This window comes from Leopardus geoffroyi, chromosome C3 (genome assembly GCF_018350155.1).
Source record: "Leopardus geoffroyi isolate Oge1 chromosome C3, O.geoffroyi_Oge1_pat1.0, whole genome shotgun sequence".
Lineage (NCBI taxonomy): Eukaryota > Metazoa > Chordata > Mammalia > Carnivora > Felidae > Leopardus > Leopardus geoffroyi.
Genome location: NC_059338.1, coordinates 141895545 through 141909057, shown reverse-complemented (window position 1 = coordinate 141909057; position 13513 = coordinate 141895545). Strand labels below are relative to the sequence as shown.

Below are 13513 nucleotides of genomic sequence, written 5' to 3'. Positions count from 1 at the left end.
GTTCTCTTTTGTCCCTGGCCATGCCTGTAGGCCAGTTCTTTTTCCCTTTCTGCTCAGCCTTAAACCGATTGATACAAAGTAAGCGTCAACTCCAACTCCAGAGCTGCCTCGCCACTGGGCTCCAACCAGGCCACTCCCTCCCCCTGGGGTGCTTCCCCTGGGATGCTTCCCCCGAGCCCCCCAGAGCATGGGGCTGGAACCCCCATGCAGCCACGTAGCGAGGCCTCCCATGACACGTGGGGGACCCTGGAGGATGAAGCTGTTATCCGATAAAACAAGGCCATCCGTATATACAAGTAGACACTACCTTCCTTAAGCTAATTGGAAAGGTTATTTCGGTAAGCGGTTAGTCTGCACGGCTGGTTTAAGCTCTTATCAAGAGTCCATTCTAGTATTTATTTCCTTGGAAGCTAGAATGAGTCTTGAGTAAATGAAGACTGACTACTTAGGCTGTTGAGGAGTAAATTCAGTTTATAAATATTTGTTTCACTTGGCACCAGAAATTTCTGCTTCTCTTTATTTTGGATTTGAAAGTAGTTGTGTAGTAAAGCAGCATGTCGGTAAATAAAACGGCTTTCACGCTCACCTTATTTTCACCCTTCTGACCTCTGTTTTGAGAAAGTCGATCAGAAAATTCATGGCAGTTAGCGGCGGAGTGAGGAGACCTTTGACTTCAGCTGACAGCTGTCACCTGAAAACTACAGACCTGGGGACCTTCTCAGGTGTTGTGTCTGTAGTTCTGACAGTGAACAGGAATGCTGTTTACATTGTCTGTAAGCAAAATTCTCCCCTTGTTAGGAATGTGTTAGAGTTGGACAGGCAGGAACTGGGTTTTCTCTCTCTTCCTGGTAAGTTCTCAGCAGTGCTGGTCGCCCATTGTTCATGCCCGTGCTCATGGAGAAGTGGGTCAGTAGATTTTACGACAGCCTGTTTAGAACGTCACTTTGGAAATTCTTCAGCAAGATCCTGGTTTTTTCAACTTGGTCAGTATCACACAATGCCGAATGTGCTTATGAAAGAGGCAAAAATGAGTTAAATTCCAAAGATGTTTAAGATTTTGGACATTTTTCCTATGTGAATTAGTTCTTTATTAGGTTGTTGATTTAATTAGCATTCAACAAAAACACTTTCCTGCTCTGATTGGTGAAGCATTCTTTAAATTGGTTGTTTCAGTCGGACACAGAATCTGTTAGGAGCTGTTTGAGCCTTAGGTAGCGTGTACCTCGTGCTGTAGACACAGGACGCCGACGGCTGTGCGTTACCCCTACTGGCTCTCTCCCAGAAGAGGTCCAGGCAAGGCTGAAGCCTGCACAGATATTTTGAACTTTATTCTGTTAAACTCATTTTCAGTTCGGGCCAGTTTGGGGGAAAGTTTCTCGGTTTCTTCTGATGAGAATAGTCACGTCTCGAAACTGTCCGTCCAGCTGGAGTTTTCCCCGAGGGGTCAGTGGGCTCTGGGTCCATCCTCGGGGTCCGGTGCCTGCCGGTGGATGATGACCTGTGATTGGACTTCTGTGCCGGGGATGCGACGTGACGGGCCCCGAGCCACGAGCGAAATCGGTCCTCTTGGAGAGCGAAAGCCTGTATTCTGGCGTCTTTCTGAATCTCGTGTATTTCTGCCACGAAACATAATGGCATTATGAACTTATCGTCCCGTTTGCGAGCGTGCTTTCCGGCATCGTCGAGGACTCTCCCTCGCTCGAACGTCATCGTGGGCGCTTTCTCGCTCGACGCCTCCGTTGCCGTTGCATAGTTGTCTGTGGGCCGTAAATATCTAATTTGTACGAAATGACCGATTTTGGTATTTGTATAATCCTCTAGTCAATTTAACTAAGTTGAGCTTTTCACAGCCCTTGGTGCCGCGGCTGCTCATCTGATTACACTGCTCAGGGGAATAAGGTTAAGGGCGGGCTGTCGGTAACCAGAGCATTTCCAGGGCTTTAGTTCAGCAGATGGGCTGCTTGGCTATATTCATACATCTGCTTGCCTGCTGTGGCAGCTGCCGCTGTTTCATGTTGTGTTCTTTTGTTCTGTTCCATCCAAGAATGGAGCGCTAGGAAGTGGAGTGAATGGATTAATTTAAGGTTAAGGTTAGTGTTTTGCTTGCTTTCTAAGTAACCGATCATAATAATGCTTCTGGTAGAAGCTAATGACTTTCTCTTAAAGTGAACTAGATTTATAAAATACGGCTCAGCGAGGGGGCTAGATTAGTATTGTTGACGGAGACCAAAATGAAATGCGTAAAACACTGGCAGTTTTCATCATTTGTTCCTAATTCTTTGTTTTCTTCCTCCCTCCCCCACCCCCCACCCCCCCACCTCCCACTCTCTTCCAGGACCTATATCCAGACTTTGCCTGACACTGCAGGGTCCGAGAGAATTAAAGAAATACGGAATGACACGAAGAAGATTAGTTAAGGATTATAGGCTTTGAGGACAAACACCTCAGTGAGGTGGGAGCACAGACACGCTCCTGAGCTGTAGTTTGGAGGAGCCGCGTGTTGGAAGACGATGGCGGATCCAGGAATGATGAGTCTTTTTGGCGAGGATGGGAATATTTTCAGCGAAGGCCTCGAGGGCCTCGGAGAGTGTGGTTACCCTGAAAACCCAGTGAACCCCATGGGTCAGCAGATGCCGATAGACCAAGGCTTTGCCTCCCTGCAGCCCTCCCTTCACCACCCCCCCGCGAATCAGAATCAGACCAAGCTGACCCACTTCGATCACTATAATCAGTACGAACAGCAAAAGATGCATCTGCTGGACCAGCCAAACCGAATGATGAGCGGCGCCCCTGGGAACGGGCTCGCGTCCCCTCACTCGCAGTACCACGCCCCTCCCGTCCCTCAGGTCCCCCACGGCGCCAGCGGTGGCGGTCAGATGGGAGTCTACCCCGGCATGCAGAACGAAAGGCACGGGCCGCCGTTCGTGGACAGCGGCTCCCTTTGGGGCCCCCGGGCCGTTCAGGTGCCGGACCAGGCGCGGGCCCCCTACCAGCAGCAGCCCCAGCCGCAGCAGCCCCAGCCCGCTCCGTCGGGGCCCCCCACGCAGGGCCACCCTCAGCACATGCAGCAGATGGGCAGCTATATGGCACGCGGGGACTTCTCCCTGCAGCAGCACGGCCAGCCGCAGCAGAGGATGAGCCAGTTCTCCCAGGGCCAGGAGGGCCTCAGTCAGGGAAGTCCTTTCATCGCCACCTCAGGACCCGGCCACTTGGCCCACGTGCCCCAGCAGAGCCCCAGCGTGGCACCTTCCTTGCGTCATTCGGTGCAGCAGTTCCACCACCACCCCCCTACTGCTCTCCATGGAGAATCCGTTGCCCACAGCCCCAGGTTCTCCCCTAATCCTCCTCAACAAGGGGCTGGGAGGCCGCAGACCCTGAACTTCAGTTCTCGGAGCCAGACCGTCCCCTCACCTACTATAAACAACTCAGGGCAGTATTCTCGATATCCTTACAGTAACCTAAATCAGGGATTAGTTAACAATACAGGGATGAATCAGAATTTAGGCCTTACAAATAATACTCCAATGAATCAGTCCGTACCAAGATACCCCAATGCTGTAGGATTCCCATCGAACAGTGGGCAAGGACTAATGCACCAGCAGCCCATCCACCCCAGCGGCTCACTTAACCAAATGAACACACAAACTATGCATCCTTCACAGCCTCAGGGAACTTACGCCTCTCCACCTCCCATGTCACCCATGAAAGCAATGAGCAATCCGGCCGGCACACCGCCTCCGCAAGTCAGGCCCGGAAGCGCTGGGATACCAATGGACGTTGGCAGTTATCCAAATATGCCCCACCCTCAGCCATCTCACCAGCCCCCCGGTGCCATGGGAATCGGACAGAGGAATATGGGCCCCAGAAACATGCAGCAGTCTCGTCCGTTTATGGGCATGTCCTCAGCACCGAGGGAGCTGGCCGGGCACATGAGACCAAACGGCTGTCCCGGCGTTGGCCTTGCAGATCCCCAGGCGATCCAGGAGCGACTGCTACCTGGCCAGCAGCACCCCGGTCAGCAGCCGTCTTTCCAGCAGTTGCCAACCTGCCCTCCGATGCAGCCCCACCCGGGCCTGCACCACCAGTCTTCACCCCCACACCCGCACCACCAGCCTTGGGCACAGCTCCACCCGTCACCCCAGAGCACCCCGCAGAAAGTGCCTGTGCCTCAGGTAAGGGGACTCGGGTCCTGTCCGCCTCGCGGTGTGAAACGTAACACGGGGAACTTGTCCGATAGCTGTTTCCTTTGAATGTCGTCAAAAGCGTTTTCATCATGACTTCCTTAATTTTTATCTCGTAAGCTGCCCCAGAATCTCATTTTTTTTTTTTTTTTCTTCCTCCTATTACTCTCACTTACTGGCTTCTGCATTTATTCACTTCCTCAGAAAGCCCCGATTCCTCCCGTCCCAGGCGTTGTGCGGGGTGCTGTGGGTGCATCACAGACGGCTGGCCCCAGGCCCCTGCCCGTAAGGGTCGTCACTGCTGGTGGGGACACAGGGATGGATTCCTGCTCTTTCTCTCTTCTCCCTCTGGTTTAAAAATACACTGAAACTTGGTTTCCAGCAAAGTTTTCTGTGCTCGTGCCAGCCTTCCCACCTCTTTTAGAAAATTACAACTTTTTTTTCCCTTGGGAAGCTTCAAAATGTGTTCTTCTGTAATATTTATTTTACCAGCTGTTGAATGCTAGTGTGAACTTAAATCGCAAAGGGTAGAAAATCACAGTCCACGTGAATCCGCAGAACACGTTTGGTCTCTAAGAGGTTCGGGTACCCGACACGGAAACAGGAGTCCTCCCTCTTGGAGCTGGGATTTTTGTTACCCTGCAGAGTTTATAAGCAGACATTTAAGTTTCAAGCTCTGGCATTCACAGAGATGGCCTGCCATTATAAATGTGGTGTTTGTGCCCTAGGCCTAGGAGGGATAAATTAACATCTATATGTACAGATCATTATGATCACAACTTGAGTTTGAATGGCACAGAAGGCGATTTTAGAGCTGTTCTTTTTTGTTGTTGTTGTTGTTTTTATGTTTATTTATTTTGAGAGAGAGAGAGAGAGAATTTGTGCATGAGCGAGCCGCAAAGGGACAGAGAGAGAGAATCCCAAGCAGGCTCCACACTGACAACACAGAGCCCGATGCAGGGCTCAAACTCATGAACCGTGAGATCACCATCTGAGCTGAAACCAAGCGTCAGATGCTTAACCGACTGCACCACCCAGGCGCCCCTAGAGCCGTTTGTAATGAACTTCTAATCAGTGTGGGAAAACATGACCCATGTGTGGAAAGAAAAGCAGAGTGAAAGACCACACACAGTCATGTGACAAGTGTCCAGAGAGAGGAAATACCTGAGGATGTGAGTGCTTGGCATTTGGCTAGAGAGGGCAGGTGAACCGAAGACGGCGTTTCAGGTTTGGGGAGGACTCAGTGAATGGGGGCACGGGACCTGGAGCTTGCTGTGGGGCAAGCCAGATGGTAGAAATCTTGTATTCTGTTTTAAGGAATTTGGACTTCAGCGGGGAGCTTGTGATATTGATTAGACAGCACACAGGACGGCTGGGAGACCAGAAGTTTAGCCGTGAGCCTGTGGTTCAGGCACGTAAGGACAGTTCGGAACAAGGATCGGGCAGCAGAAGCAGAAGGGATTGAAGCAATGTGAAAGTAAAAAGGTTTGGTTAGGAAATACATCCGTGGGAGGTGTCCCAGCATTTAGAACGGAGACTTAGAAACCTCAGCCTCGGTGGGAGTGGGAAAGTGGAGATCAGGAAAGCCTTCTCCTGGGGACCTAGGACACAAGGACACGTACGGGTTTCGGGGAAGCAGACACTTGGATGCTGCTCAGAGGAGCCCCGAGGTCGGTGGGAGCTGCCTGGGAGAGAGCTGCTCCCTGTCTCGCAGCCCAGCCTGCAGCCCATGGGGAAGGGCTTCTGAGCCCTGTGGTGCCCGGACCAAGTGAAGGGAGAGGTGACGAAGCCAGCCTGACAAGAGGCTGGGAGCAGAGAGCGTCGGGGAAGACAAGGGCTATGGGATGAATAGAGAAGATCAATTCCTGCTCATTTGTTGTCCCCTTACATCAACCTCAAGGCAAAGATGCCCCTCTTCAGAACTGGCTGAAAGTGTGGGCCCTGAGGCCAGCCAACCTGGGTGGCTTCTAGGGCAGAAATGGATGTGACTTAGTTTCCAGGAGGTGTTCTTCTCTTGTTCCTTGGAAAGCATCTTACTGGCCAGGAGACCTGTCCAGGGCGGTGATTCTGACTTCTCGTTCCAGCATCTTCTCACTTTGCTGGAGGACAAGCACAGTTTGAAGGAGATGCCCTGTGATGGTAATATGACCTCTGGGTGGGGCTTGTTGAGCTTTCCCTGGTTTTAAGAGCACGAAAGACCTCAGTAGGCGTTTCGGGGGATGGATAGGAATATGTGGTGTTCAAGTCACTGAGAACTGGAGGGTTTTGTATGCGCTAGACTCTGTGGGACCTGAGGTGTGGTGCCTGTTTTCTCTAGCTCCCCCTTCTTGAGTACGCCATTCTAGATCAACTCAGGATGGGGGCAGGGCATAAACACGTACATAGGAGGTATTTTTATTTAAGTTCAGTTGCCTTTAAAAAATTTCGTTCGTGGTATTTAGGAGCACCTAGGTAGCTCAGTCGGTTAAGTGCCGGACTTCGGCTCAGGTCACGTTCTCACACGTTGTGGGTTCGAGCCCCACGTCGGGCTCTGTGCTGACGGCTCAGATTCTGTGTCTCCCTCTCTCTCTGCCCCATCTTGGCTTACACTCTTGTCTGTCTGTCTGTCTGTCTGTCTGTCTCAAAAATAAATAAATGTTAAAAAAAATTAAAAAAAATTTTGTTCATGGCATTTGCCTTCTTAATTTCTGCTTAACTTTGTAGCTTCTTCAGCTTTTGAAGCACTCAGTTCTGAAAATAATCCGTAGGGAGGTGTAAAATCTTGTTCCCAAGAGCATACACTTTACGGTTGGAAAAGCGTTTGAACTTCAGCTTGGTGACCTGAGACAGCTTAAGCTCTCTGAACCTTAGATTCTTCATCAGTGAAATAGGAGAGATAGGACCTGTCACAAAAGGTGTTGAAATGAATATATACCAAGTGCCTAGTATAATGCCAGCTGCTGGTGCGTCTTCATGTTAGCTCTCCTCCGGGCTTTAGTTCTCGTCTCCGGTAATGCAGACCTCACTTTATAATTACGGGATTTCACATGTAAATACAATGTAAAATTACTTTTATTTTTAAGGAACAGGTTAAATATCATTACATTTAGTCTTAGTTATAAAACATTAAGTTTGCTTTGTGCAAATATTTCCCCTCCTTAGCCCATGTTGACAGGTGTGAAGGGGATAATGATGTGGGTAATTCAAAATGCTGTCACGTAATCCTAAAAACCTCTCTCTCCCTGTGAATGGCTCACATTCGGCTCCAGCAAATATATCCATCTAATTATGTTTTGCTTCAGAACTACTAAAATTATTTTGCATTTCATGTAGAATGGTGGTTCACAGCCATATTGTGTAGCAGGGGAACTGCCAGATCAAGTTGAAATATTGATGTGATTTGCTGAATTATCATGTTCAGATAGGCTTGTTGGCTTTTTTATTTTGAGTTTTTCACTTTGTAAAAAAATGTTTATTTATTTTGAGAAAAGAAGAGTGAATGTATGCACGCACGCATGCTGGGGAGGGGCAGAGACGGCGAGAGAGGGAGAGAGAGAATCCCAGGCAGGCTCCGTGCCGTCAGTGTGGAGCCCAACGTGGGGCTCGATCCCATGAACTGAACCGAGAGATCATGACCTGAGCTGAAATCAAGAGTCGGACACCTAAGTAACTGAGCCACCCAGGCGCCCCGACTTTTTCACTTTTTTAAAGGTAGAAGGCAGGCTTTTTAAATGTCTCATGGGCTCTGAACAGATATTTTCTAAATTATATATACACACTTAAGTATCTTTAAAGGTAAGTTTAACTTTATACTGAAGAGTCAACAAAGGAAAATGTTAGAAAAGCCAGAGTTCATTGGACCATAGTGTTCATGGTAGAGTGTGGACACGTTCTTTGGTGCAAGCTCCAGACTCTCCTGATTATTTGATAAAGTTTGCAGTGGAAGAAGAAACCCTAGCTTATATTTCTTTTCTGTAGCTGAGAAGGATATTGGTTCCTGAGCCTTTTCATTTCAGACCCATTTATGTGTTTAAAAATCATTGAGGACTTCAAAGATCTTTAGTTTATGTGGGTTATATGTGAGGATATTTATTGTCTTAGAAATTTAAACTGAGGACAGTTTGAAATACTTACTTGTTGATCGTTTAAACATAATAAACCAGGATGGCTTAGTCAGAAGATCACGCGTGATGTTGAGCCTCATGTTGGATGTAGAGATTCCTCAAAAACAAACAAACAAACAAACAAACAAACAAATAAGCTTTAAAAGGAATAAGCCAAAAAATATTTTTTAAATGAAAAATAATCAGTTTCCAAAACCAAAAACCTTAGTGGCATGGTCTTACCTTTTCTCAAATGCTGGATTCTGACACCTGCCATGGCATACAGTGTGCATGCAGGTTATGAGCCTTTGGAAAAGTCTACTCATGTTTAGAGAGAAAGAGAGCGAGGGGCAGATAACATCTCGCAAGACCCCGGAGACCCACTCTCAGAGCCACCAGCACGAAGGGAAGCGTGTAGACTTTGGCGTCTGCAGCTTTTGAGTCGAAGTACCGCCAACTGATCGCTGGCCCCGTGACCGTGGGCAGGGGACTTAACCTCAGGGCCTCGATTGCGTCTGTCTCAACTGAGGACAGATTTACCTCCCTGGTTAGGGGCATAGCAAGATCAGCAATAATATCTTTTAATGTTTAACACGGTATCAGATACATGGTGGGGACTCAAAAATGTTTTATTATCACTGGGCAAATGTTCAGAATTGCTTGTTGCAAAGTTTAAAAAATAACTTGAAGCACTCATTTCGATGTTAACTATTGTCAGAGTTGTTTGCTTTTGTTTCCCTGGTTTTAGGGAACAGTTATCAGGTTCTGAGGCCCCTGATGGTGGTGGGAGATGGCGCGGGCAAGCGTCTGCCATGGGAAGCAGAGCACCGGAGTAAGCACCGTGTGCTTTGGGGATAGCTCCCAATCCGGTCTTGGGGGTGTGAGGTTGGGGTCTGGGAGGGTACCCTGGGGGGAGTGATGTCCTCACTGAAATGTGAAGGGTCAGTGCCGGTTGAGAGGAGGCTGGGTGAAGGGGGAGGGAGAAGAATTTAAGGCTTAGGAAATCATGAGTGCATGGAATGTAGGACTGGGCTGTGGGAGAGGAAGCTGTGTGGCACCCCTGTGGGACCTTGTCGGTCACGGTGAGATGCTTAGAGCAGGTTCTGTGTCTGTGAGGTGCACTGGGAGGTCTCCGGCAGGGACAGCACCTTTGGGGGCACCTGCAGCACTTCAGGAGTGGGGGGGGGGGGGGAAGAGAGAGAGAGAGAGAGAGAGGGAGAATGGAATGTTTATCAGTGCACAGTGGTTGTGGGTGAGAGCCATCTGGAAGGAGAGCTCAAAACATGGTTTTGTTTATTTGAAGAGCTTATCTAGAAAAGACTGGTTAAGTGGATTGTCCTTCAGGTTACAGGTAAATCCCGGAGTTTCTGAATAAGTTAAACTGCTGCACAAGATACAGGTTTCTCCGCTTACAGATCCTGCTCTTGTAGGGGGTGTGGGGGAGGCAACTTCTGGTGGAATTTAGAATCTGCAATGTTGTGTCCTTAGAATATTTTTAATACATTTGTACCCTTTGCATTAATTTGGGCCTGAAATACAGTCATGGTGAAGAAAAACAGAAGCAGAAAGAAATTTTTAAGTGCCTCCAAGATGGAGGTGATGGGTAATAATTTCTGTGTCCTAATTTTCCCCCAGGAGATTTTTTTTTAAAAAGAAAAAAAAAAAAAAAAGGAAAAACACCTAGAAGAATCAGTGGTTGTAACTTTTCCAGTTCTCTGTCTTTCCATGACATCTTATAAATATTTTAAAAAACAGCCTTTCTGGGAAAACCTTTTCCTGGTAACTTTCAAGTAGAGCAACTATTCTACTGAAATTCTCTCAGTTCACCCAGTAAATCTAGAATTCCAGACATGAGCAGAGTAATTGGCAACTACTAAATAGATTTTATGGAAAATGTGGCCATGCGTCTCGAGCTTTACTTATGCAAATGGTGATCCGAAGCAGAGAAAAACACCTTTTTAATAGAAAGTGCATGTATCTCTACGAGCATCACTCTCGACATGCTTACGTGTACTTTCCTACCCCCATGGATGTCTAGTGGAGATGGGGAAGACAAAATATATCTAAAGGAAACCCGGCTTTGACCGGCGTGGCATTCAGGGGCCGGTCTGAGTGTGCCCACCTTCAGAGAGCGGGCGCCCATAGCTAGACCTCGTGGGAACAGGGTGTCCCACGGGCTCACGGAGCGATGTCAGGAGGGTCGCTGCTCTCCCGCGTGCCGGTGGTGGCTGGCCGGTTATTTCTTCATGGTACCTTTGGTTCCAGCAAGCTCTCCGCCCTTGACTGCCCTTGACTTTACTCGTCGATCTGTTGTTTCTCTGTGAGGACTCCAATGTATTTCTTCTACTGCACTTTATATATGCTGCAGCCTAATGAGAACCTTCTCGTATCTTCTCTCAGCGTAACTGGTTTATCCCAGAGGTCAGAGATTCCGTGGGTTAAAATGGAAAATACCAAGTTTAGAGGGAAGGCAAAGGAAAAAATTCTGCCCTGTCTCTCCTTTCACCCCACTGTCTGAAAGCATGAAGTGAGCCGCATATTAAATGGTAGCCTAGTCTCTTGGTGCCTTTTATTTTGTAAAGGAGTATTGTTTTCTCTGAGTATCAAGAATGTTGTAGGTAACAAGTTGTTGTTTTTTTCTTTAATTTAAAAAAAATGTTTATTCCTTTCTGAGAGAGAGAGACAGAGAGCGTGAGCAGGGGAGGGGCAGAGACAGAGGGAGACACAGAATCTGAAACAGGCTCCAGGCTCTGAGATGTCAGCAGAGAGCCTGATGTGGGGATGGAACTCACGAATCGTGAGATCATGACCTGAACTAAAGTCGGACGCTTAACTGACTGAGCCACCCAGGCGCCCCAGAAGTTAGTTTTTTAATTTACTTTTCAGGCCTGGATATTAACCATCGGCTAAGTGTCCTAAGCAGCCAGTGAGTTTTCTTAACCTTTAATAAGCCACTTTTAGGTACTGCATTTTAATCTTGTATCTTGTTACTTTCATTCAACTCCATTAAATAAATATTTATTGAGTGTTAGGTGCTAAGCACTATATTAAGGGCAGAGATTGGCGATGTGGCAGAAGAAAGGGGGAGATAAAGGCCTTCACCGAGATGGACAGGCAAGTTTGTTATTTAGGTGTCATCTCTGGCTGTCATTTCTTCGTGTGCCGACTATGTTCTGGACCAGTGCTGCCCAGTTGAAATGTAGTGGGAGTTGCAGATACAGGCCACGTGTGTTATTTTACATTTTCTAATGGTCACATGAAAAAACACTGGTAAAATGAATTTTAGTAGTACATTTAATTAACCCCCAAAAATCTAAAATACTGTTCCAATACGTAATCAGTATAAAATCACTCATTCGGTGTTTTACACAGGATTCGAAATCCAGTGTGTGTTTTGTACACATTTCTTATTTCAGTCAGTCTGCAATTCCATCTCCATAGAATGCAAACCAGGAGCCCAAGGTGACTGGCGGCCGCCATATTGAAGCCTCTTTCAATAGCAGTTGCTTCACGTTCTTTTTGGAAACAAGTCAGAATATAAATAAATCTATGCACATATAAGTAAATTTTAGGGGCACTCAGCTGGGTAGGTGTCCGACTTGGGCTCAGGTCATGATCACGTGATTCCTGAGTTTGAGCCCCGCGTTGGGCCCACTCTCAGCGCAGACCGGAGCCAGCTTCAGATCCTCTCTGCCCCTCTCTCCGCCCCACCCCCTCTCATGTGGGCACTCTCTCAAAAATAAAAATAAATGCTTTTTTATATAAATAAACAATACATATGTAACAAAATGTATGTAATATAAAAATACATTTTAAATTGTTTAACGTATGACGGTATGCTTGAACACAGGTGTTGTTAGCACCCTCATTGCCAGGTTGGAGAAGTAGCAGCATTTTTTAGGTATCAACACGTGTAGTGTTGTGTGTGTGTGTGTTTGTGTGTGTGTGTATGTAGTATCCTCAACACTTCATGGAAGGATAGGTTATTGAAGTGAAATTTCGTTTGTTTAGGTTTCAAAGAAGGCTGCCTGAAGGCCTTTCTACTTTGTTGTAGGAAAACATAGCGTTTCTCTTCCCCATTTCTCTTATAATCTCTTCCAAGATTTAAAAAAAAATTTTTTTTTTAACGTTTTATTTATTTTTGAGACAGGGAGAGACAGAGCATGAACAGGGGAGGGTCAGAGAGAGGGAGACACAGAATCGGAAGCAGGCTCCAGGCTCCGAGCCGTCAGCACAGAGCCCGACGCGGGGCTCGAACTCCCGGACCGCGAGATCGTGACCTGAGCCGAAGTCGGCCGCTTAACCGACTGAGCCACCCAGGCTCCCCTCTTCCAAGGTTTTTAGTTTCAAGCGGTTTTTGGATACTTTCAGTAGTTATTCCCTCCCCTCCCCCCACCCCCATCTCTCTTTGCCTCTCTGTCACTGATGCCTATTTATGAAATTGGTTCTCCAAGGATAAGGGAGAAAGCCCTGTCTTTACCATTATGCACACCCCCCGCCCCCCTCACCTTTTTCTTCTTTGCTGCTTTTTCCTTCTGCATTTTAACAGTCCTCCAGAAAGGCCATCTCTGGCCCTGCGAAGCAATAGGTAGCCAGGGAAGGAAAATTGGGAAGCGGGTCAGGGGGACAATTAGGGGAAAAGCACTGCTAGGCCTGACTTGGAGAATTTACCTTCATGTTGACATCTTAATATTACTGTCCATTTGCTGTAGTTCCAGCTGTCAGTCTCTAGGTAATCTCTCAGTAGCCACCGAGCGAGGGCCCTCAGTCTTCCTTTCTCACTGAGTACAGTTCTTGTATCAGCAAAGGAAGTCCGCAGCAAACTTGTGCTTTTCGCCTTGCGGAAGGTTTAGTAGGTGATGGCGTGTCACCACGAGTGAGGGTGTTTGGCTCAGTGTGAGAAGCATCGGAGAGCCTTCTAGGGACGGGGGCATGGCACTGGCGGTGGTGCCTGTGGAGGAGTTAAGGAAGCTGTCCAAATGCCCAGAAGCTGGCACCACGTAAACAAGCCAAAAGTCAGCATAGATACAGAGGCACTCAGTACCCTGCTCGCTGTTTCCCTGTGGTGGGACGGTGAGAGAGATGGCCCGGTGAGGCTGCAAGGCGTTTCCTTACATCCTGTTTTAGTGACTGCGTTAAAATCCCCACCCAGCCAGTGATTTAGAGGGAACACGCCATTTTGATTCCCCTTCACCGAGAGCGCATTTCTCTTCTGCTTTAGAGTGTATTTGGCCTCTTCTCCTCCACTGC

General features: G+C 47.8%; 1 protein-coding gene across 4 annotated transcripts in view; it reads left to right on the top strand.

Annotated features, from left to right (window-relative positions):
- Positions 1-13513, top strand: part of CHD7 (chromodomain helicase DNA binding protein 7) — a 196072-nt gene that overhangs the window by 64335 nt on the left and 118224 nt on the right. For 3 of the 4 annotated variants that reach the window (XM_045455149.1, XM_045455146.1, XM_045455147.1), the window contains exon 2: positions 2336-4172. In XM_045455149.1, coding sequence (XP_045311105.1) covers positions 2511-4172 — 1662 coding nt within the window. In that variant the 5' untranslated portion in view covers positions 2336-2510. The remainder of the gene's footprint in view (positions 1-2335; positions 4173-13513) is intronic. The other variant, XM_045455148.1, reaches the window with a different exon arrangement.